General features: G+C 47.3%; 1 protein-coding gene across 3 annotated transcripts in view; it reads left to right on the forward strand.

Annotated features, from left to right (window-relative positions):
* NTRK3 (neurotrophic receptor tyrosine kinase 3) overlaps positions 1-25,973 on the forward strand; it is a gene marked incomplete at its 3' end in the record, with an annotated part of 367,342 nt that overhangs the window by 305,013 nt on the left and 36,356 nt on the right. For all 3 annotated transcript variants that reach the window (XM_081228488.1, XM_081228489.1, XM_081228490.1), the window contains 3 exons: positions 10,932-11,062; positions 18,081-18,253; positions 21,271-21,514. In XM_081228488.1, the coding sequence (XP_081084614.1) occupies positions 10,932-11,062; positions 18,081-18,253; positions 21,271-21,514 (548 nt within the window). The remainder of the gene's footprint in view (positions 1-10,931; positions 11,063-18,080; positions 18,254-21,270; positions 21,515-25,973) is intronic.

The following is a 25,973-nucleotide window of genomic DNA, read 5'->3' on the forward strand; positions in this document are numbered from 1 at the left end:
AGAGAGTGCGGACTAGAGCGGGAGGCTTAGAGAGGGAGGGGGCCCGTGACTGGAGGACACCTTAGCTCTGGGAGGGGGAGCTGGAAATGGGAGCAACCCCTCGGAAGGGGCTCAATCACGAACCCCTCAGGCCCCCCGATGGCCTCCGCAGTCTGTGGAGATGGGCTTCAGGGGCCTCCAACAGAGTCTGGAAGAACAGGGTGCAAACCCTGAGGCCAGGTGAAGGGAGGCCTGACTGGGTATAATGGGGTGGGCAGCGGTGAGCCTGCAGCAAAGAGCACTTTGTGCAGATGGGGCTGAAAAGGAAGCATGTCTGAGCCCAGCTGAGTTGGGCCAGGTTATCACAGTTCTCAACTCTCAGAACTAAGATTAAAGATTACCCTGAGGGCACTGACACTATAGGCTAATGTGTATTGAGCACCGACTCTGTGCCCCTGCACTGTTCTAAGCATTTAACACTTCTTATCTCATTTAAAGATACCACACCTCCATGCAATAGGCACTTTTTTCTTTTTTACTCTCCATTTTGCAGGTGAGGCAATCGAGGCTCAGAGAGATTAAGTCATCAAGGAGGATCTTTGGAGGGTTGAGTAAGGGGTGGGTGAAAGGAAGGAACGGGTCTGTTCCTTTATGAACCTTGACAGCCATGAGTTCATTCAACGTACTTCAAACACATCCCTGTACACACACATAATTTCATTGACTCCTCATGACAATTCAATGAGATGGACACTTTTTTTTTTTGAAAAGAAGAAATAAAACTTTATTTGAAAATAACGTTAGCATGTATGTAGAATGTTCTAAGGAATTTCCAAAAAAAAAAAGAACTAGAACTAAGTGAATTTAGTAAGATTGCATGATACAAGATCAGAAAACCAAAGTTAGCTGTATTTCTGTATACTAGCAAATAACAAGCCAGAAATAAAATTTTAGAAATTTCGTACACAGTAGCACAAAGTACTCAGAAGTAAATTTAACACAAGCTTTGTAAGACTTCTACACTGAAAAAGATACAACATTGTGAGATGGACACTTTCTTAATTTCACTCAGGAAAACATCGAGGCTTGAGACTGGTTTAGTAAATTGTCAAATGCTCCTTCCTGAGATGTGTCATTGAATGTGAATCTGTACCCAGTTCTGTCTCACTCCAGAGCCAAGCTCTTCTTCACTCCCCTTCCTCTAATACTGGTATCCTTTCTTCCTTTTGTATTTTTTTGTATATTTGGATATATTGTTGCTTCTGACTACACAGTTCTCCTAATGCCCATCTTCCAATGCCCATCCTCTTCCTGTCTGAAGGGGTTCAGTTTTCTGTTGGATCCAAGGTCGCCAGTAATTGTCCAGGCCAGTGGCATGTTCCGTGAATGGGTGACTGTGGTTCTGTGGTCCACCTTCCTCTGTGTCACCCTGGGGTTCTCATAGGTGTTTCTGCTTCCTGACCTCAAGACTTCCTGTGTGGAGATGCAGGGCTCCATGGTGCCCTGCAGTCTATGTCTTGGCCCAGAGCTCCAGAGCTGGAAGGAGCAACCTTGAATATTGGGAAACCATGTTTGCTGTGGGAAACCATGACATCACCAGATGCACTTGGGGGAGAGAGTTAGATGCCAGGTGCCAGAGATGCCAGAGTTAGGTGGGAGGCTGTGGCAGCATCCCTGCACTGATGCTGGAGGAGAAGGACCTCTGGGGAGACTGAGATGCAGAAGAACCCCTTGTATGGGCATTTCGAGTGAGAGTTTGACACTATCAAGTTGGAAAGGGAACATCCAGAAGAGAGGGGGAGGAAGTGGGAAGCTGGGCAAGCTGTTGGAGGGACAGATTCCCAGTCGGAGCCTGAGCTTCGTCTTTCAGCACCTAACTTCTCAATTCCAGATGCTCTCCTTGGGGAGTTCTTTTGCTTTTTTCCTCTTGGCTCAGGCCGTCCACGCTTAATGAGAGCCAGAGGGGTACTCTCACCATGGGAAGAGCTGACACGGCATGGAGACGAAGGAAGTGGGTAGGAAAGGTTTGCCTTGGTTAGGGAGGCTGACGTCAGGGGCCCCACGATGTCAGTAAATGTCTGAGCTCCTGGTGATTGAGCTCTGAGGGGTAGCACCTGGGGGCAGAAACACATCTGAACTTTAGCCTCACTCACTGAACTTCTTGTGTCAGGAAACGTGAGCTGGAAATCACCCCAGAACAGACAGTCCTCTGCTGATCCTCTCTCTTCACTGCTTCCAGAAACAGCAGGGTGTCTTGTTTATTTATTCATCTTGGTGGGAACACGGTGTCTTGCAGCCCTAGACCGCTACCTCTAGCCTAAGGGTGCACATGTGCCCTGGAGCAGAGACCTGGTGTTTGCGGAGCTTTGGCAGACACAGACCTGCAGGGTCACTTTGCTCAGAAGTCTGCAGTGCCAGAGACTGAGAGATAGGATGTGGGTCTCAGAACTGTCTTGGTTCCGTGCGATCCTGGTTCCTGGGGCCAGTCTTGGAGCCAGGACATAAATAAGTTTGCTCTTTGGAACTTTCTGGTTCCTTTCCTATACTCACTCATCTTTCTTTTCTTTTTACTACTTCCTCGGCTTCCCTTCTTCCTCTCTCTTAGTAGTGTTTTTCTTGCTAAAGTCTCTAGCAGAGCCCTGGAGGTGTTTTTTGGTTCATTCATTCATTCATTCATTCAATATTTAGTGAGTACCTACTGTGTATTGGGCCCTGTGCTGGACCCAATCTACAAAGTCAATAACACAGGATATTGCCCTTTTGATTTTAACATCTGCTAGCACCCTCCAGAGCCCCTTTGCAAAGCCATCAAACTGAAAATAACGTGGGGTGTGGAATTCAGTGAGAAGAGCCTTGGGATGGGATATGGGCTGGCCTGCAGAAACATCAGGGTCTTAGACAAACAACCCACCGTGGGGCAGCGACAGCGACAACAACAGACAACACTGGTGTTCCTTCAACCTGGAATCCTTTTCCATGTCCTTGTTACCTCCATTTGGTTAGTAACTGGGGACTAATTTAAATATCTATTCCTCCAAGAGAAATTCTACAGAGTTCTTCTGTTGGCTCTCTAGCCTTGGAAATGTCTTCTCTTGGAAAATCCTTGACATGGAGCCAGGAGGTCCTCTTGTTTTCCTAGTCTGTAAATCAACCAGGGATTGCTTTGCAAGAGCAGTTATTGGGACAATACAGCCATGCTCTGTTCTTCTGTCCAGATGGAGAGCTGGCTGGGTTGACTGCAGACCACAACAAAGGGTCGGTAGCTGGCTGGGAAGGCACATTTACCTGTCATGCTCTTATATGGTACAAAAGGGGAAGTTAGTTACACTTGTCCTGCCACGCATAGGCATGATGCAAGACGTAGCCATTTGGGCCAGGAGAAGGGGCTAGGGTAGGTCTGTGATGGCAGGCGGATATTCCCACCACTAGCAAAGGCAGGGGTCCTGCCCTCTCGGCAGTCACTTTCCCCCTCCAAGATTCAGAGCTGGCCTTCTATCTGCCTCCTGCCGCTTCAAAAACCCACAGTTGGAGCTCCTGGAATGTTATTCTTTTTCATTTAAAGACATTCCATTTCATGTGTAATTAACTGTGTGGTATTGCATTAATGTTTTCTTCTGAGCATTTTTGGCAGCCTGAGACCCTGGGTTCTGACTAGTGCAAAGAAAACACACACTTCTCAGAGATCCTCCCTTCCTCTCCCTGTTCCCTCTTCCACCCTTTCCTGCCAAGAATCTCCCTCCTCTTTTGCACACAGTTGCTCTCAGGACTCACCTTGTAATGCACGAGCCTCCAAGGCTGTGGAGACCCTCTGTTCTACGGGGCATTGGGGTCTCGGATTTCTGCCTTCTGGCACCACCCTCAACTCCAGAAGGCATCCTCACTGCTCACCTGGACCTCAGGTGGTGACGACCAAGGGTGGCAGGAGTGGGTTCCATTGGAAGAAAATCTCTGTTCTTTTTTTTTTTTCTGTTCATCTTTATTGGAGTATAATTGCTTTACAATGGTGTGTTAGTTTCTGCTGAACAACAAAGTGAATCAGCTCTATGTATACATATATCCCCATATCCCCTCCCTCTTTGAGCCTCCCTCCCACCCTCCCTGCCCCACCCCTCTAGGTCATCACAAAGCACTGAGCTGATTTCCCTGTGCTATGCGGCTGCTTCCCACTAGCTATCTATTTTACATTTGGTAGTGTATATATGTCAGTGCTACTCTTTCACTCCGTCCCAGCTTCCCCTCCCCTCCCCCCTCCCCCGTGTCCTCAAGTCCATTCTCTACGTCTGCATCTTTATTCCTGCCCTGCCACTAGGTTCGTCAGTACCGTTTTTTTTAGATTCCGTATATGTGCGTTAGCATATGGTATTTATTTTTCTCTTTCCGACTTACTTCACTCTGTATGACAGACTCTAGGTCCATCCACCTCATTACAAATAACTCAATTTCGTTCCTTTTTATGACTGAGTATATAGATGTGAAATCAGCACCTCTGTCTGGGGTACGAGTTACAGAGGTGAGGGGGCTGTGACAGAAGGATGGGCTCGGTGGCAGCCATCTGCTTATACCAGAGTTTAGAGGCTGGTGGGCCACTCCTAACAGCTGGGTGATCTTGGGCAATTACTTCATCACCTTGAACTTCAACTTCCTCATCTGTAGCACTTGGGTAGCAATGAGCTGCGTTTAAGAGAGTTGTGAAGAGGAGGTGTTACTTAGCGCGGTGCTGGGCACAGGATAAGTGCTCAGTCAATGGCAGTTATTTTTATTATTAATAAGGGCACAAAGGGATAACAATGAGCTAAAAGAGACAAGTGCAGGGGCTTCCCTGGTGGCGCAGTGGTTGAGAGTCCGCCTGCCGATGCAGGGGACGCTGGTTCGTGCCCCGGTCCGGGAAGATCCCACATGCCGCGGAGCGGCTGGGCCCGTGAGCCATGGCTGCTGAGCCTGCAGTCTGGAGCCTGTGCTCCGCAACGGGAGAGGCCACAACAGTGAGAGGCCCGCGTACCGCAAAAAAAAAAAAAAAAAAAAAAAAGACAAGTGCGGAGTGAGATAGAGTTGATGGGGGAAAGATCTGAGGGGTCTTAGCAAGGAGCCTAGGAACCAGTTAGGAGCTGGGTATTACAATGGGCCAAGGAAGAAGGTAAGCCAGGGTGGTTAGGAAAACCCATCAAGACTCAGCTAAGAGAACTCACGGCCAGCCCTTGGGAGTGCTGGGAAGCCTGCTTCTGCACCCTCTAGGCGACAGCCTTCAGGGAAGGACAATCTCAGTGCTGCATGAATACTTGGCCTCCTAGAACAATAATTAGCCAAAGCACCAAGGCGGCCAATGAATTTCTCTTAAGGAATTTTGAGTGTGACTGAGGGAGCATGCTGGCTTTGGGGGACTGACTTTACTGTTCACATACAGCAGAGTCAGGATCACCATTATTTATAACTGCCAAGCCTGGGAAATCTGTTTTTTCTCTGTTGATCAATAGCAATCTTTAGCAGGTGGCTGTCTCTGCCTTTGATGTCTTTATTCCATTGTCTGACAAACCTCCTCCCTCAAACTATTTTGGATCTGAAGGAGGAGGAGGTTGGATATCATGGTGGCAGGCTCAGATAGGCTGCCAGTGACCCCCTGAGTCACTGCTGGCCCCCCACCACCCCCATGCAACCTCATGTCATTTTATTTCAGGAGAATATCACCACCCTTCTCCAAGTTTCTTTCCAGGCCACTATTTTGTTCACAGGTAGATTGAGCTTTTAGTTAAAAGCAAAATCTTGCAGAAAGGAAGGAGACATACTGTTGTTAAATGTCCATTATGTTTCAGATATTTTCTATTATCTTTTACCAAACATTTTTATATCAGTCCCCTTAACAACTCTGCCAAGTAGATATTGAAGGTTTCCATTCTACACATAAGGAACCAGAGCCTGAGGGAGGGTAAGGCACAGTTAGTGTCAGGGTCAGGATGAAAATACCTGTCTCTTTTCCCAAGGTCTCACTCTTTCAGCAACATCACGTTTTTCCCTGGGTTTTATGCTTCTTCTTTATCCCTGGTCTGCAGGGATGAATAAGCAGTATATGGCTGCCATACCCCCATTTTCCTAGAACACAGAGGTGAAGCTGACTGTGGTCACCCATGTCTTGGGCCACATCTATGACCAGTGGGTCTCTGCAGGTCACACTAAGTATTGCAGAAAACCTCTGCCTGCCAGGATGAGGCAGCCCAGGTGAACAGATTAAGGATGAGGGTGTAAACACAGCCTGCCTGCAGACTTCTCAGAGCCCCAAGGTCTTTTGCACAGAGGTAGCTGGTGACCTCCTTGGATTAGTGATTCTGCCCTAAGTCAAGCTTGCTCCAGGCCTAGAAGCCCTCCCTAAAGTGAATCCCACACAGATGGAATGAGTATCTTGGTCCTCAGTATAGAGAAAAATTTGTGGTGAAGTAACCATTTCATAGAAATCCTCAGTCTGTGTTTGTCTGATGAATCGATTAGCTGTCCTATGGGAACAGGAAGCTGTACAGGTGGCTTTCTCTGGGGGAATGCAGTGGTGGCTCTCCCGAAGAAAGGAGTTAGGGAAGAGCCAGGCCAGAAGAAGTCAGGAACCCTTTCCATTTCCCAAGAACACTCCTTACTGTATACCAGCCCCTTGCTCTCTCCAGCAGCCCCCTCAGTGCTGGAGGCTGGGAGGTCTTCCCACGGCCTGTGCTGTGTATCCACCTCCCTCCTCCTCCCCTGCCCATGTCCCGACGTCTGAGCCTTGTGACCCAGACTCTGCTGAGCTGGCCAGCCAGGCAGGAAAAGGAGATTGATGCCCTTGCCTCCTAGGAAAATCCATCACTTTGTGGCCTGTGGGTCAGATGGCTTCACCAGAGGCAGCTCTGAGCAGCACTGTGTGAGCTAAAAATCAACACACAAAAAAGGCCCCAATAGACATATGGACGTCAGAAATGAAAATGGCTCATTCCTGCCACTCCCCAGGGGCCTGAACAGCCAGTGCCCTTTCCTCCCACACTCTTTCCCCACCCACACCCTCCTCCCCGGGGCCTCCTGGGTGGGTGGGTGGCGGCTCTTACCCTTTCCCTTGGGAAGATGTTGCATCAGGGTCCAGGGATGGACAAGGTTAGAGAAGTCAGACAGGAGTAGAGGAAGGGGGAAGACAGAGGGTTGAGCTTCTCTGGACCGATGGTCTTGGTGGCCACTAAGTGGGGGAGGACAGAGGAAAGGCGGCCCCGGGCAGCAGAAAGCACACAGGCTCAGGAGTCAGAAAAAAAGAGAGAGTCCTTTGGCCACATTTTAGTTCCGCAAACTTTGGAAAGTTACCCACCCCCCACCCCCGCCTCCATTTTCTCATCTGCGAAAGGGGTACAATCACACATACCTCCCAGGGTTATCGTGAGAATGGAATGTTCATTCTATCATGAGAATGGAATCCTACAAATAGTAGGATTGGGCACAAATTAATCCCCTTTACCTGTGTCTTCCTATTTAGGTTCAGGGAAAGAAGCTGCTCGAATGGTGTTTTGGAGTCTAGAGTCTTGTTTGTACACGGGGTTCTCCACATGGAAGTGATTTGCTTTATGCGTTTAGCCCTAATCCAGCCTCTCTGTGCCGAAGCCGAAGCTCCCAGGTTACCTTGTGGAGTTCTTATCCCTATGGCTGGGAGGAAGTTCTCTCCTGGGGGAGGATTTATGGTGGGATGGAGTCTGTTTTTATTTTCCCTTCCTTCTGCTGCCCCTTCTCAGATCTCACCACCCCATCCGTGGGCTTAGCTCAGGTATTGGTCTCAAAATACTTCTCCCTGCAGACAAATTGAGTGAGCCCCAACAATTTCATTCTGAGCCACTGGGTGTTTCCATGTCTCTGAAAGAGATCCATTTGCAGATTGGGGGCAGACACTGGTCCGTGGCTGGCTCTGCTTCGTGCTTGCAGAGAGCAGACGAGTTTCCAGCATCATGGTCACCTGCCCCTTGCCACATTCAAGGCCCACAGCTGTCAAAGCTCTGACCTCCTGAAGCTGGGGCTTGGCAGCTGCCCCCAGGCTCTTAACTCCTGGGATGTGGAGGGAGGGTCAAGGAAAAACCCCTCTATGTGGCTTCCACGTGACTTTTCTGAACTTTTCAAGGCTTGTGATTCTTGCTGCCGAGGGAGGGAGAGGAGATGGAGGGTTCTGAAACATGACCCAGGCACAGCAGCTGGCAAACAGAGCCCCACTCTCCTCAGAGGTCCTCCCTGCTCATTCTGGACTCACAGTGGCTGAGAGTCAGAAGCTCTGAGGGGGGAGCTAGCAACGTCACACCCAGCCCGGAGTTGGACTTCGGGACCCAGGAACATATATAGCTCTGTAGCTCTGCCTTTGTAGAGGTGTGTCCAGAATGTAAGAAATCAAGGGAGGTGTAATCTCCATCGTGAGGATGAGGGATTGAGGCTCTGAGAGGGGGCTTGACTCCGCCGAGGCCACACGGGTAAGTCCGGGATTGCAGGCCTCCTCCTGGTCTTTGAGTGGTGATGCATGTCTCACGTACCTGTGGCTGTGGCACTTGTGGAGGCCAAGCTGTTAAAGTGAACATTGGTCATCGGCTGGCTAATTCCTCGCCCCACTCATGTCAACCTGTTCCAGTGGTTCTTAAAGAGGGGTGCTGGACCACCAGTATCAACATCACCTGGGAACTTGTTAGAAAAGGCGAATTTGCAGGCCTCAACCTGGACCTCCTGAACAGAAACCTCTGGGAGAAGGCCCCAGTGATCAGTTTTCATAAGCCCTCTAGGTGATTTGATTTTTGTCCTATCGCAATGTCGTGGGAGGCTGGGGTTGGGGAGGGGTCAGGGGCCAAAGGGAGCTCTTCCTCAAGTGGCCTGGCTATTCTGGTCTGTCCTGATGCTCTGAATTCGAGCCCCATCTCAATCCAGTTGGCAATTCCCGACTTGGCCCTCATTTTCCCCTCTTGTAAAATAATATCAATAATGGTGAAAACACACACCATTTCAGAGAACTTGAAGGTTTACCAACTTTTACATAGAATAGCTCTTGTAGCAGGTAAGTAGAACTTGTATTATCCTCCCACACCCATTTTACAGATAAGGAAACTGAGACTCCAGATGTTTTGTGAGGTGAGCCAGCCCATAGTGGGGGAGGATCCAGGTCCTGAGCCAGGTGCCCTTGACTTTCCATCCCTGACTGATCCCTGTGGGCTCAGAGGCGCGGGCATGGCCCTATAAATCTGCCATCCCATCTCCACTCTGAGGCTGCGTCAGAATGCTCATCTCGCAGGAGCCCATCAGTAGTCACCTGGGAATGACTGTGCAGTGATGAGCAGATGGCCTCCTTGGAGAGGTCCTGACATTCCATTTTCTCTCGGTGCGAGACCCTTAGCCTCCCTGTCAAGGCCAACAAATACCATTCCTCAGAGGGCTAGGACAGAGCAGCAGAGGGTGTGAAGAGGGAACCGATTTCTAATTCCCTTGCTGTAAAGATGGGGGTGAAGCCCTGCAGCAAGTGGCAGCTCCCTGGCAGCCCTGTGGCCTGGAAGCCTGCAGGTCTGTCTTGCTGGGAAGAGAGAATAATGATCTGTAAATGCTTGCGCCCACAGATCCTGGCCAGCAGGTCATCTGGGACATGGCAGGGCTACCAATAATTCTGATAGAAAAAAGCAAGATTTGTGTAGTCTATTATGAGAAGAATCCCCTGGCCAACCAAAACACTAACCACGGCCCTGCAGTCATACCCCTCTGTCCCTGTAATGTGTTCTCTTGTTCTTGGGGACAGTCTGCCATGGTCCTCTGTCCTCAACTTTTATTTTTTTGACAAGGTCGAGACAACCCTCTTTCCTGGCTCTGCGATGCTCTTCATAATGTGAATACAGGTATTTAATGGGCTTCTGCCTGTTGAACGATTAATGGAAAGGTCGGTGAGTAATCTCCGGCTCACTCTCCTCCTCACCAGCCCACTTCTTGTACAATTCCTTCGAAGCATTCTTTCCAAATGGGTGGGAGGGCTGAGGTCATATCTTTGCTTTCTCCTGGCAGGCAGACTTTTAATTAGGTTGCTAAATTAGCCAAGACCGCGGTAGCCCTTCTCTTTGCACAGAGCTTGGTTCTGGGGAGGTCTCTGGACTTGATTTTGTGATTTCATTGTTTTTTCTCTCTCACAGGAGCGGGACTTGTCAAGTAGAGGCTTGCCCCAGATAACTATAACTCCCACTTAGTGGTCTCTTATCACGAACTGGACACTGTGCTAGGAGCACTGTAGTCATTATGTTATAACAAGAGCCAGTGTGGTGTGTCCGTGTGTGTGTGCATGTGTGTATGTGTGTGTGTGCATGTGTGTTGGGGGGGAGGGCACTGGGCCAAACTCTCATGTGAATTATGTCATTTAATCTTCCCAAGAATTCAGAGAGTAAGGTATTGGTGTTAATTCCATTTTACAGGTGAGGAAACTGAGGCTCTGGGGTGAAATAACTTTTCGAAGCTCAAAAACTAGCAGGGAGAGGGAACCAGGATTCAAACTCGATTCTTGACTACTCAGTACAGTCCATGGACCCACAGCCCACAGACATCCCCTGAGAGTTTATTAGTGATACAGATTCTCACAGCCACTTGAATCAGGACCTGCACGATGCCCAGGGGATTCCCATGCACAGGAACTGTTAAGACTGCTGTATACTCTCTCCAGCAACTATAGCTGATTATGCCAGAATCCTGGATGTTAACGATTACTGACTCTGGTTTAGAGAGGTTCGGGGCTAGTCGGGGACAGAGCTGAGATTTCATTCTGGGTGGAACCCTCAAACCACCATGCGATGCCTGTTTTCACGCCCAAGGTAAGGTGCTAGAGCGTGCCTGTTCCTGCCGTGGACTCAAAAGCAGAACTCCCTGCTCTAGACCCCTGTGTTCCCCCGTCCCCCTGAGCCTCCAAGATGGACAAGTGCCTGGGGACTGACTTGGCTGCTCTCCTCTGTTCCCTCCTGCAGACGTGCAGCACATTAAAAGGAGAGACATCGTGTTGAAGCGAGAACTGGGCGAGGGAGCCTTTGGAAAGGTCTTCCTGGCTGAGTGCTACAACCTCAGCCCCACCAAGGACAAGATGCTCGTGGCCGTGAAGGTAATTCTCAGAGGCATGCGGACCCCAGGAAGGAAGAGGAGTGGCTGGGGTCGGGTGGGAGGGAAAGAGAGACTCACTGCATTCTGGAAGATGGTATCAACCAATGTTATCAGATGCAGTCAAGATGATATAAACTAACGTAATCAGATGCCCTTGCTCCAAGGTCAATGAAGTTTCCTTAGAACTCAAATCAGCTTCCTTTGGCTTCGGAGGTCAAGAGCTGTAGCACATAAGGGGGCTGTGCCCACGGTGCAGCCAGAGGGACAAGTTATGCCCTTGATGGGCCCTTGTTTTATTCTTAGAGGCCCTGGGCTCACCGCTGTCCCCAGCTGGCCCTCCTCCCACCTCAGTGACTTTGCAGGATGTGCTGCTCTTGCCCAGAAAGTCATTTGACCATTTCTCGGGCGGGTGGCTCACAGAGGCCCTGGGAGCCACTGCTCAAGTCAGCAGACGTCACTGGGCATAGGAGATGGGCTGGGGGGTCAGGTACTGAGGACAGGGAGGACAGTGAGTGAGGCTGGAGGACATTCTTAGGTACCCCGTGGGATCCAGGTTCAGCCCCCAAGGGGCAGCGTGTCTGAGGGTTCCTGCCTTCTGGTGGCTGCTTAGATGGGTCGTTAACCACAGGGCTTTGGTATTGCTGAGCCAGCCCTGCAGATTTGCAGTTGGAGCCGAATTGCTTGGGGCAGGAGAGAAGGAACTTTGCTACTACCAGTTACCTTCCTCCAGCAGGAAGCAGCTTCTCTCAGTCAGTGTTAGACACGTCTTTGAACACGACTGGCACAGACAAGAGTCAAGGAGCCTCACTGAGGCACCCACAGGTCTGGGGTGTGGAGTGGCCCCTGTGGGAGTGGGTGCACCGGCAAGCCTCTGAGGCCAGCATGAATTCTGCGCGATGTTCTGGGCTGAGAGCAGGAGATACCTCCTTCCCCACGAGGACTCTCACCTGGGCCTCAGAAGGTCCATCCTTAGCACTGAGGGCTCATGACCGAGCCACCTCCTGATGGCAGTTGCATATTTCTGAGACTTTGGGGTCTCTGTATTCACAGTTTGTTGTGTCTGCAGAGGGTTAAGTGCCCTCCATGGATGCAGGCAGTGCTGTGCAGGCTACCGGCATAGGGTAGGAATCAGAGAGCTGGGTGGGTGCCTGGCCATCACTGATTAGCTCTGTGACCCTGTGCAAGATGTTTAACCTCTCTGAGCCTCAGTTTCCTTCGCTGTATAATAGGAGATATAATATCTCCTCTTTAAAATTTTGGTGATTAAATTACATAACATATGAAAAATGTTTAGTATACTGCTTGGGACACAGTAAATGCTTAGTAAAGACTCATTGCTATTTGTTTTTATCAACATCATTATTCTTGATGTTGATATTATCGAATGTGCTTAGACACACGACATATGACCTGCTGAGCTTGCACTGACCGTCTAGAACAGGGGTTGCCAAACTTCTCCTATACTAGGCCAGATAGTAAAAATTTTAGGTTTTGAGGACCATACACTCTTCCTTACAGCTACTCAACTCTACCCATGTAGTGGGAAAGCAGCCTAAACCATACATAAATGAGTGGGGGTGGTGGCTGTCTTCCAATACTTTTTTTTTTTCAGAAGTGGGCATTGTCTGTTGACCTCTGCTCTAGAAAATAAATAAGGAACTAGAGTATTGCCCTATAAAAGGCTAATGCTTATTATTGCTGGATATGCTGTGAGTAAACTTGCTCAGTGTGTCTCCATAGACATGGAATGGTCAGATGAGTGAGGGTGTCTTTAAACAGTTTGGACCAGGGATGTGGAAAGCTTTCTAATTTTGTCCCTAAACTTAGAATCTACCCTGCCCTAAAAATTTTAATTTATAGGATGACACTAATCGACTGGGTGTTCCAGCATCCATCTGGGGACTGGTGGATGAACTGAATATTTTTGTGCTTTAAGCAGTAAACGAAATGATGGCCTAAACCCTGGGAAACGTTTCCCGCTGAGTGGTCTGGCATTAAGGGGCAGTACCCAGATTGGGTAATGCAGAAAATGTGTTTCTGTTGTCACCCTTTTAAAAGGGTTTCCTTTCCTCCTTTTTGATCTGGGAAGCTTGAGAAGATGAATGTTCTGGGATTTTACACCATTTGCCTCCCAATGGACCCGCCCAGCGACCAACCCCTGGAGGAGATGCTTGTCTTTTCTGGAGAACAGCCAAGAAATGGTGTTTCCTGCTTCTCATCCTCTTTAGATTGTATTCCTTTTTGCAGGCTTCTTCCTCTTGAGTTTGTTCTCAAGTTGATGCAGGGTAATTATGGACTTCCAGAGAACACATCCAAGTATAACCCCAAATTAAGTTTTCCCACAGTTGTGGTTTTTAAAGCCAGATTTTTTTGCCCAGCAGTTGCTATGGTGGAAACAAAGAGCCGAAATCCCAGCATCTGTTCTGAAGACACTTGCAGTCTGTTGGGGAGACACAAGAATACCCATGAAACAAACGCAGAGCAGGACAAGACAGAGTGTAATTTGTATATATGTGTAGTGTAAGAGTGAAATTAAAAGCATGTAATTCATGATATTTTTAAATAGGTGGTGCAACTTTTAAATAGTTATTTGACAAACAATAGACTTGCTCAAGTGTCTCCTCTGACAGACAAATAGCCAATAAGACTATGAGAAAGGTGTCCAGCCTAATTAATCATCAGAAATATGTAAATTAAACCATAATGAGATACCACTATATACCAAGCAGAATGGCTAAATAACAGTGACAAAACCAAGTGCTGACAAGGATATGGAGCAACTGCCACTTTCATACTCTGGTGGAAATATAAAGTGGTCTAATTGTTATAAAGTGGTCTAATTATTTTAGAACATTGGCATCTGTGTGACCCAGCACTTGCACTTTAGGTCTAGACCTGACAGCTATGTATCTATCTGTCTGTCTGTCTATCTATCTATCTCTATCTATCTTTCCATGAAGAGATGTGTTTAGAATGTTCATAAGTATTCTTTATAACAGCCAAAAGCTGCAAACAACCCCAGTGTCCATCAGTAGCAGCTTGGATAAACAAATGTGGTATATTCATTCAGTGAGAAACTTTTCAACAAGGAAAATGAATGAACTACAGCTGCATGCAACAATTTGGAAAAATCTCAAAAACACAGTGTTGAATGAAAAAAGACAGATATAGAAATATACATATATTTTGTATATATATAGCACTATATGTATGATTCCATTTATTTAAAATTCAAAAAATAAGTAAAACTAAGCTCTAGTGTTTATGGATGTGTTTATCTCTGCACATGTACTAAAATGGGTTTTAGTATATTAGTAAAATCTGAAGCTGAACATCCGTTGAAATATCTCCAGCCCAATAAAAGAAAAGGAAAATGGAAAGTAGCGAAACCCCTAGAACTGGAAATGATGATGTGAAGTGACTCGGAAGGAGATGGCAGCTGTTGAGAAATTTGAATGTTCTTGCCATCTAGACTGCTTCTCCCCCATCCGACGAAACAGCCCCACTGAAACCCAGGGTTGGGAGTGGACATGAGACCTGATGTACATAAAGGGGAGACTAAAAAGGGAAATGTTTTTAGACTTTGGGGGAAAAAGAAGGAGATGAGAAGGGAAAATTCCAGATCTCCTCTTTGCTCTATGGATACCACTGGAAGGGCCTGGACACAACCTCCCTGACTTCAGAGACTCCTTGGCAAACCCTGTCTTCCTGCACCAACAGTTGGCAGCTGTGAGGAACACCCATCCCATCCCATGCCACTGGCTGGTGACCCATTTTGAAGTTTCCCGGCTCCGAAGAGGTTGAGCATGGACTCTGCTGAGAGGTGCACGAGAGTCTCTGGGCTGATTTTCCTTCTCAAGATTCTTTTCCTGGCATCTCTGTCCCTATTGCATCAATCCCTGGGGACCTGGGCCACCTGCAGCTCTGGACCCCAGTTGCCACAATAGAGCCATTGCCAATTACATAGGAACTTCAGGTTTAACCCAAGAGCTGGAAAGTCCATCATAAAGGTAGAGAGAGAATGGGCAGGAGAAGGGGTGTGGAAAGACCAAAAGAGACAGAAGTTGCTTTGTGCCCCATCTCCCAAATGAGGAACTCCTATCTGCTCTGCAGAGTAGGGTGCCAGCCCTGGGAATGATGGCTGTGACTGCTCGAGAGCTGAGAATGGAAAAATATCCAACGGCTGCCATTGGCATCCGGACTGTGCGAGAGAATGATTTACAGAGATGGAGAGAGGCCATCTGGCTGGCCCCAAATTTGATCTACTTTTCCCTCTCATAAATCCAGTGTTCACATAAATCTCTGTATTCTCATCCCACCCATGCTGGGTTCCTTTTTTTTTTTTCTTTCCTTTTTATTCTTCATGAAAATAAGTAAATCACTGGCAGTCATCCTATACCCATGCCCCAGCCCATGAAGCTCAGGAGCTGGGTCACCAAGAAAGGCTCCCTCTCACCATGAGTCTCTGCCTCCTTCCACCCATAGAAAGAAGGCTTTGCAGACATCTTTGTTCTGGTTGGATGTGGACACACGGCAGACTATGCCTTTATTATTGGGTAGATTTTCTGAGAAGGCAGCCAGAGATGAAGTGGAAAGCACATGAGATCAGAGCTGGTAAAAACCAGTAATGGACCAGTGGCCCTCCCACTTTCCTGCTGGCCTTGGCCTGCCCTCTAGGCCTGGTATCCTTGCTGGGTGCAGCCATTCTGCTGACTGCCCACACTCCTCACCTTTCCTGACCCTCTCCTCTGCCCTTTCACATCTTTTAACTTCCGTGCCCACCATTCCCCTGAGGACCTGACCAGTGACTAATTTATCTGATAAATTAACTCAAGCAGGTATGCTGGACAGGAATGTATCCTGGGCTCCACACTCAAGCTATTGCTTCTTACATGATCTTTGACAAATCATTTCCCTGTTCTGGACCTCAGGTTTCTCACTTGTAAGATGGGAAAACTTTATTAGACAGTTTCCAACATTTTGGTCAAGAGTAGAATCATTTAATCCAACACTTCTTTGGTGAAACCTCCAAATTTTGAAAAGAATGAAAGGTGGTGCTTGTTGAAGTTGGAGTGGGCCTTGATCGCTGGCTGAGACACCATGGCTCTAGAGGCATTGCCATTGAACTTGGTGGCACCAAGAAGCCCAGCACCAAGAGATTACTGTGGTATAATTAAACTCTGGCTTCTGTCATTCAAGTTGTGTGTATGTGTCCTGATCCCCAGAGGAAACTGAGGGCTGAGCCTCAGTTTTTCCAACCCCAGAAATGAGCAGGTGGAAACATGATATCTAGGGCCCTTTTAAAGCTATGAGTCCACCACCTCTAATGTATGCTAATGACTGATGGAGGTTTGATGGGCCCCTTAGATACAATTTTTTCACATTCACATTCCTGCAGCGCTGTAAGCCAAGGCAGCCCCGTGGATTTCAGCTAATGGGGATTGCAGTGGCAAGAGGAAGATCTCTGGCTTGGGAGGCTTCTCAAGAGTAGCATAATTTACAGGGGAGTCTAGTCTGCCTAAATAACCAGAAAAGGCTGGATGCTTGGCAGAGGGAATGCAAACCAATCGCGTCTAGATTTTCACTACCCTGAACATGATGTGTAAACTTCACACCCGTTCCTTCATTGCCTCATGTCTTGTCTTTTGAGGTTACTAAACTCTGTCATTTGAAGCAAGTGGATGTTTGGCTCCATTTGCCTCCTGACCTCATGAGGTGGATGGGAAGGCTGAAGACATGTGTGAGCTCAACTGTGCAGGCTGCTCCTCCTGTAGAAATGACCCTCCCCTTCACAGTTCATCATTCACCATGACCAGCATGGCTGCGTTGGTCATTGCTGGGCTCTATTCAAGGTCCTGTTCAAGGACCCTTGCAGGTGGTCTGGTCTCATCCTCCCCTTCTGGTCTACAAAGTTCACATTCACTGACACCCCTTTTAACCATTGCTCTTCCATTTATCTTCCTGGGTCCCAGGGCAAGTGGCTTGGTCTGGTGCTTCTCCCTCACACCGGGTCTCCCACTCCCACAGGGGCCAAGTTGTGACATTTCTGTGGCCACCAGATGCCCACCCTCCCATCCTACCCTGGGACTTTGTGATACCTTACCAGGTCCTGGTCCTGGGTGGGTCCTAAGCCTTCTGCCCATTAACTGCTGTTCCCACAGCTGTAGTCCCAGTTACACCCCAATACTTCCTTCAGCCCCCTAATGGAGGACACAGGTGCCTTCTAGAAGCCAAAGTGTTCATGTTTCTCTGCAAATATACACTTTTTCATAATCTAAAATCAAGAAATAGAAAGAGCAAGGAAACTTAATTACATTGTCAGCCTGATTTCAGATGGGCTGTGAGCATAGGCTAATTTACAAAGATGAAGCATTTGGGGCACTGGTTCCCCACTGTTTATTTTAGCTGTGAGACCATTTCTTTGGGGAAACCTTGGGGGCATGGGCCTTTGTCAGGCCTTCTATCTCCCAGCTCCCTCCCTCCACCATTCACACTGATCTCTGAGGAAGTCGAGGGCTCTGAGATGAACAAAGTTTGAGATAACTGGCTGGCGGATGGGATGGGACGTGAGTGTCAAAAAGTTGGTTTCTGGGCTTCTCTGGTGGCGCAGTGGTTGGGAGTCCGCCTGCTGATGCAGGGGACGCGGGTTCGTGCCCCGGTCCGGGAAGATCCCACATGCTGCGGAGTGGCTGGGCCCGTGAGCCATGGCCGCTGAGCCTGCGCGTCCGGAGCCTGTGCTCCGCCATGGGAGAGGCCACAACAGTGGGAGGCCCGCGTACCGCAAAAAAAAAAAAAAAAAAAGTTGGTTTCTGTTTCTACAAGGTTCAAAATGCTGAAGGAAGCAGGAGTCAGGTCTGGCTATTGTGATTTAGCCTCATGGTCTTTAAAGGCCGATTAGGATCTTACTTGTTGGGAATCAGCATTGTCTTTATTATGGGCACCAGCTTTCTTCCCAGGAGGGCAACAGGCAAACCCCTGACCTCTAGCTGCTAAAAACCAGTATCCCGTGTTGTTTCCAGGCCCTGAAGGATCCCACCCTGGCGGCCAGGAAGGATTTCCAGAGGGAAGCTGAACTGCTCACGAACCTGCAGCACGAGCACATTGTCAAGTTCTATGGGGTGTGTGGCGATGGGGACCCCCTCATCATGGTCTTTGAATACATGAAGCACGGAGATCTGAACAAGTTCCTCAGGTAAGCGAGGATGGCCATCCATGCCCCTAACCCCCACCGAACCCCTGGGGTTCTCTCTGGAGCCAGAAGTCCTACTGGTCCTCTGAACACTTTAGTCTGGAGATTAGAAATGAAAACAACCTTTCATTCTTCTACATTACCTCCTGAGCAGGTGGATATAGGCCTTTGCCCCTTATTTCTAGGGGGGGATGTTGAGGATGCTATGAAAAGGAACCTGTACTCTTCTTCCTGATTCTAAGGTAGACTAAGAAGAAAGGCAGGTGTGAAATGGGTCCAAGGAGGGAGATCAAAGGACCTGCCAGCCTGTAACTTCCAACTTTAAGATTCTAGGGCCAGCCCTTCCCCTGATGCTGTGAATAGCTTTCTGACTTTGTGCCTTATGTTCTCACTAGCAAAGTGAGGCTAGCACCTTCCACACCTCCTGAAAACCTTTTTTCAGAGACTTTTTGATGATGAATAAGAAGGTACAAGGTTACAAACTCACTGGGAGAGAGTTGGTTGAATCCAAGGGCAGATTTTCCCCCAGATAAACTTAGAACTGGGCTATCCAGTATAGTAACCATATATGGCTACTTAAATTTAAATTTACAATAACTAAATTTAAATAAAATTTAAAAATTCCTCTGTCTCACTAGCCACACTTCAAGTATTCAATAGCCACATGTGGCTAGTGGCTACCGTATTGGGCAGTGCAGTATAGAACATTTCCATTAATAGAAAGTTCTGTTGGCTAGCACTGTTCTAGAAGGATTGGATTTTTTGTAAGAAGGGTTTCCACAAGCCTGGAGCAAGATCATCTGGATTTTGAGGGGCTCCTGATGGAACTTTTAAGAGACTGAAACCCCAAGCAGATGTTCTGGATGGAGTTACAGTGGGGTTTTGGGAGATGTGAAACCTACCTTCCCCAGAGAAGATAGCATCTCACTGACAGAGCAGAGTTAGCACTTCTCTGCCTCTCATACCTGTTACCTCCAAGTAGTGCCCAGATGTGAAAGAAGCAGGCATGTGTGAGCGTCTGTGGAGTCCAGGGTCCCAGGAAGCACATTGAACACTCGGGTCCTGGACGCTTTTAGGGTGCGATTCCACTGCTGAGAATGAGATTTCCAGAGCTCAGATGTGGGTTATGGCAAACTCTAGCACACTCCCCAAACCTTGACGAGCATCTCCTTGAAGTGGGACATTCAACTGAGTGCTGTGGTGTTTTGAGGAGGGAATGGAAAGGGTTGGTAGCAGGTTTCCAAAATTGGCCCTAGAGGAATTGGAAAGTATCTGTAGGCTTTTCTAAACTTCCTGAACTCGGTTTCACAGTGAAATTTACTCCTTTCCTGAAGAATTGAGTCCTTAGCATAAGACAGACTTGGGTTCATATTCTGAATATGTCTTAGTGATGTAACCTGGAGCAAGTTATTAACCCTTAATTCTCTCTCCTGGAAAATGAGACTATTCATAACTGCTTCACATGTTTGTTGTTATGAGTATTCAATGACTATATTTGTATAAGGCCTGGACAAGTTTCCCATGTAGCTAGGTGTTCAGTCAATGGTAGCTACGATTAAAAGTATTACAATTATTATTTTATCAGAACTGTGAACCATGGTAGTTTCTAATATGGGCAGCATCCTTTCTCAGGACTCGGGATCTTCCTGTGCTTCCATTTCCCTGAGGTCAGAGGGACATGGTCCATTTTCCATCAAGCCCTCCCCATAGATTCAGTGGTGCCTTCAGCCCCAAGTGCCACCAGCGAGGCTAAAGAGAGGTCCTGAGTGCCACTCCGTACCACTGTCATGCCCGCTCTAAGGGAACAGGAAGAAAAAGAAAAAGAGAGAAGAAGGCCCTTCCTGCTCTTGCATCTCCCAGTTGGTGCGTTTTAGGGGCAGGCTGCAGTGTACTCTCCTGGTAAGTGGGAATGTGGCTTGCCTGCTGATCCCTCGTCCTTGTGAGCTGATGTAGTAGTTCTCCTTTGGAGGCATGAGGTAGGCAGAACCCACAGGAGATAATAAAATGAACATGTTATATTTAATGGTACCTTTCAGTGGAAACTGGAGAAGCAGTAAAACAGGCTGAGGTGTCATTGTACACCAGGGCTCCTTGGCTCACAACTTCATAAATAAGGGCCCTGGGTGTGATTACAGCTGACTGGGCTTTCTAGAGAAAAGAGTGAACACTAAAAGTGACTGATATGACAGGGCAAGTGGTTAGGATAACAAATCTGGGCCATGATTTGGGATGGAGTAGGTGCTGTGGCTGCCCAAGTCTCTGCCTCAGGGTCACAGGGTCTCTTCATCCCGTCTTGCCATTAACAGAAGTTACCCAATCCTAGACAGTGTGGTGGAGAGGTTAGGAGGTAGACTGAAGAGCGTTGCTACCCGAAATGTAGACTGTATCAGCCCTGGAAGCATCAGCACTGGGAAATGCAAATGAATGAGCTCTGCCTAGCCAATCAGAATCGTAGGGGCCCAGGAATTATATTTAACAAGCCCTCTGGAAGCTTAAAGTTCAGAACTCTCTTCCAGAGCTACATGTCACCCATGTGGCCACTGTGGGACCTCTGTGACTTTGACCAAGTGATCTGATCATTTCGTGCCTCAGTTTCCTTATCTTCAAAACTGGGGTGGGAAGATTGAGTGAATTAATATATAATATTTAAGATACTTAGAGCAGTTTGTGGAACATAGTAAGGGCTGTGTAAGAGTTAATTGTTTTTTTAATTGTTCTGTAGTAGACATCAAGAACCTGGGATGCCCCTGGATAACCATAACATATTCAAGAGTAGGTTCAGTCCCTGATTGGTTAAAGCATGTCTGCTGTCATCTTAGTTGGGAATCTGGTTGTAGAGTTTGACCATATCCATACTCACAGAATATAATTTTGGGTAGATAGAAATAGTCCATAAGTAGACTGAGAAGAGATCTCATTCATTTCTGTGGTGCATTCCAGAGAACAGGAACTCAAGAAGACATTTCCCCTTGATCTCCTTAATTCTCTCTGCCCCCTCCCTTCTCCCCCTAACCCCACAGGGCCCATGGGCCAGATGCAATGATCCTTGTGGACGGGCAGCCACGCCAGGCAAAAGGAGAGCTGGGGCTCTCTCAAATGCTCCACATTGCCAGTCAGATTGCCTCTGGCATGGTGTACCTGGCCTCCCAGCATTTTGTGCACCGGGACCTGGCCACCAGGAACTGCCTGGTTGGAGCTAACCTGCTGGTGAAGATCGGAGACTTCGGCATGTCCAGAGATGTCTACAGCACTGATTACTACAGGGTAAGGTGGCTTCTCCAGATGCAGCAATCCGTGGCAGAGCTAGTGCCTTCTCACATGTCTTTGTCATTGTCCATTAACCCTGTTACTCCGGAGCACACATATACACATCTGTGCCCAGATATACACTTGATGCTTATCCTTTGGCCACTCCTGCATCTCAACATACCTGTTAATTATTCTCTGGGTAGCTCACTCCTCCCTTCCACCTGGATAGGGATACTTGACTGTATCCTTACACTGCAATGACATAAGGCACTGTGTTCTTACTTCCATCAATACTCATTCTTCATGCAAACAGATACACACACACACACACACACACACACACACACACATATCCCCAAATGCACACATGGACAAGCTCAACTTGGTGCTACATTTTAACATCTTTCAACTCAGTTCCCTATCCAGCCTCACCCCTGACACATTCTATTCTTTAACATTATTTGGTGAGCTTATAGGCTTGTTTTCAAAGGTAGATCTTGATAAGAAGTCAGAACCCAACATAAAATAGCAAAAATGGTTAACATATTGCTGAGCAGAATTATCCAAATGGCGTAGGAAAGATGAGGGAAGGAAGCAGGTTCTCATTGCCAACTTTGGAGAGAGGTACAGGTGGGCCTTAGGAAAAGCTTTTTGATTGTGAGAGGAGATATCACGTTCAATTTTACCTCTATAAAAGTGTCTACTTTATATTAATAGGTGTCTTATTTTGCTCCCCTTTGTATTTGGAAATCATCTTCCCATGGACCAGAGAGTGGTTCTGACAATGTTATTATTACCAGGGAAAGGACGGGTGGGTATGAGTGACATTTATTCCCAAAAGGAGAATATATGGGTTGCAACCTGTATACAGAGATAGGATAACTTCTGCAAGTTGATTGGGAGGCAGATGCCTCAAATGTTTGGAAGATTTACTTTGGGGTCTTCGAATGGGTAAGGTGTTTGGATGGTGTATAAGGAGAGGGTGGGGCAATGTTTTGGAGGTTGAGAGGCATGGCAGCCATTTCCCTCATCTTCTTTGTACAGAATGAATGATCATATTGTGAATCAAAAGACCTAGATATATGTCTTTTTGGCCTGAGCATGGTGGGTCAGGAGGCTGGGGGTTTGGGGTTAGCATCTGTAAATCAATTCTGTCTGGATGCTCTTGATGGCTTTACCTAGACAACATTGCCCAGACGATCACTCAAAACACTTTATTTTAGCCATAACCGGGAGAAAAATGGAATATTTGAGAAGTTCCTTTTGTGGCTAAAAATGGATAAGTTCATGGTACAACCAAAAGATGGCAGATGATCGACCATCATGAGAATATGAAGCAAAGTAGACCAAACAGTAGCGAAGGTAGAAAGTCTGCAGAAAACTGGGCAGTTTCTCTAGCTACCTGCCCAGTCCAACATCCCTAGATATGGAAAAAGGAGCATGATGTAGCAGTAGGCACAGACTGATGGGCAGGGCACACCTGCCAGGAAATATCAAAGTGGAGTCTTTCTTTCGCATCTAGACCAATTTTTTTTTCAGTCATTTCCAAGAGAGGCATCAGTGTGGTTACTAAGGGCCCATGGGTCATAGATTTCTTGAGTCTAGCTGGAGCTGGCACCGTTTAATTGCCTCTGCACTCTGCATAATGGGGTTTGCTGGCCTGTCTGGCTGAGCTCAGATTTATGTTGTTGTTGATAAAAGCAAGGGATGGATCATTGTTTTTCTGTGTGAGGCAGATGTTTGATCATACCAATCTGGTCTCCACTGGCTTTACCAGGGTGTTGGGAAACAATATCTGACCAGAATGTGTGCAAACTCAACTTTAAGCTTGCTTCAAGGAGTGCAGTTAATATTTCTTGATTTTGATTTAAAAGAGAGAAGAAAAAAAAGATTACATCTCCAAACGATCCTGCTGTGCCCTGACTTGAACAGTTGTGAACTGTTTCTCTTTATACCTGGGAGAGCTACAAGGAGTAAATCCATCTCGTTTCTGTGGGCTCCAGGGCAGATTGGAATTCAAGGATGGGAGAGGGAGGTGGGAAGTTGTTCACATACCAGGTATCTGCAGTTCCCTTTTCATGAGTTCTAAGCCAGGTATAAGCAGAGGCCAGCTGGCTTGAAAATGTGTGTCTTTGGTCCCAAGGAAGTATAAAATAAAAAAAGGATAGCTGGGACTTACCTGGCAGTCCAGTGGTTAAGACTCTGCCTTCCAATGCAGGAAGCATGGGTTCGATCCCTGGTTGGGGAACTAAGATCCCACATGCCATGGGGTGCGGCCAAAAACTTAAAACAAAAACAAAAACGGATAGCTATTGCAGTAAAAACACAATGCACCATCAGAGAACTGCATATCCACTCATGGTGGGTAGATATTATACTCTGCATATTCAAAGAGCAGCTTGTGTCATATCTTCATGTTCAGTACAGGTGCTCACAAGGTTGTCATGTGTACACAGCCCCATACCCTCCCTCACCTTCTGTAAAACAAAAGGCAGAAGTAGACTTGCCTGAGGTCATATCATTAATAAACTGTGAAGTCTTATTATCCATATTGGAAGACATCAAGGTGACAAGGGAGTTCTGTATTTGGGCCCAATGTTACCTATGTTCACATCCTAACACTGCCATTAACAGCCATGGGACCTCAATGTGCTTTCCTGAAACCTCTATTTAATTTCCCCGTTTTTCAAATGAGGACAAACATGGTCTCTCAATCAGGTTATTTTTGATGTTAAGCAAGTTGATCTGTGTAAAGAGCCTGGAATACACTACTTACTGGATAAACTATTGTTTATTTTCCTTAGTCCCCTTCACACCCAAGGCAGGAGAACCTCAGGGATAATCTTATTTCCACATGTAATTCTTGGGTCAGAGAGAAGGACCTCCTGACCACTGAAAATAAACTGGGATCGTGTAGCTGCCCCAAAGAAGCAGAGTCTTTATGTTGACCACCTCTGGAAAATTTCCTTCCCAAGGTTTCAACTTAACTAGAAATACTGGGTCATCAGTACTTGCCTGTTCTTCTGGTCTGTGTTTATATGGTCTTGCTCATGAATCTTAGAGCTAAGTCCATGTTCAGGTGATTTATGAAAGATTTTTGTTGTTTGGTACACTGGCTGAGACTCTGGGGGAATGCAGTGATTTATTAGATAGCAAGAACGCTGAAGGATCCTCTTTGCAAGCTGACACCCGGGACACGTTTGCACCTCTCGGCTACCATACGTTACTGAAATCTGTTGGGCCTAGGAGTTTGCTGATTTCTGGTACCTAACACAGCTAAATGCAGATAATTCAGGCGTGTGTGTGTGTGTGTGTGTGTGTGTGTGCACACGCGCGCTCATCTGCCCAGTGTAGGTTCCAGGGTGTGTATAGGAGGGCAGAGGGGGAGGTGGAGATAAACTCCTCCTTCTATTCTTTCCTTTTTAATTTTTTAAAACAAAGAGCTGCCATCTGGCTCATGAACAAATGACATGAAAATGAGGTACAAAGGTGAACTGCCTAATTTCCTGTTACATATTTACAGAGAGAAAACAAACATCTCTGCACCAGAGTGAGTGCCAGAGCAATTTGTTCGCACTTCTTAAGACTATGCCCCATGACAGATCCCCTTTTCCTTGTATGGGTCACTGACTCATACACTTCTGAGACTGCCTTTAACCTGGCTTTGACAAGGGTGGGGTTTTGGTACCATTATATCTTTCTCAGAATATCAGACAACACTAAGAGTTTAGGGCTCAAATCTGGAATTAAAGAAAGTCCTGAAGAAGAGGAGGTTGGGATTCCAGAATAGAAATGTTTTCAGATGTTTTGATTTGGAGGGGAGGTGGTATGCTGATACAGGAAGAATGGGGGTGGAAGAGATTGGTGCTCTGATCCTACTGATGCAGAGGGCCAGGAGTACACCTTCCTGTTCACTCTGCCATCCTCCGTGCCCGGCACAGGACCTAGAACTTGGCAGACACCCAATAAACATATGAACAAATGCATGAAAGAATGAATGGAGTCAGAATGGGAATTCAGAGTTAGGCAGGAAGTGGATTAGGCCAGACCAAGAGGAGCCCGAATAGGCATCACTTTTGTGGAAAGGCTTCCATGCCCTACAGGGCCAAGCATCGGGATCCCTTCAATAGGCTCCCCAGTTAAGATCTAGGGCAGATCTTATGTGTTCCAGCTACACCTAACAGCGACAGAGGTGACAACCAGAATAGTAGCAGCAGAGAATCAGTGGATGAGTAACTGCTCTTGAATCCCGTCTGATTCTCCTGTCTCCTGGGGCTCCCTGCTTGATCATGTAAGCCCTCACACCAAAACCAGCTGGAGGAGACATGCTCATTTTACACATGCTGATTGTGGGGCTTTGCACTTTCTCACCAGCTTCTTAGTGCTCTACTGGGAAAGGAAGAGGGTCTTCTGAAATCTTCCAGGTCAGATATTATTGGCCTCCGTTTTATAGTTAAGCCTTGGAGAGGGTTGG

The sequence above is a fragment of the Mesoplodon bidens genome, assembly GCF_964165515.1.
Source record: "Mesoplodon bidens genome assembly, chromosome: 3".
Taxonomy (NCBI): Eukaryota; Metazoa; Chordata; class Mammalia; order Artiodactyla; family Ziphiidae; genus Mesoplodon; species Mesoplodon bidens.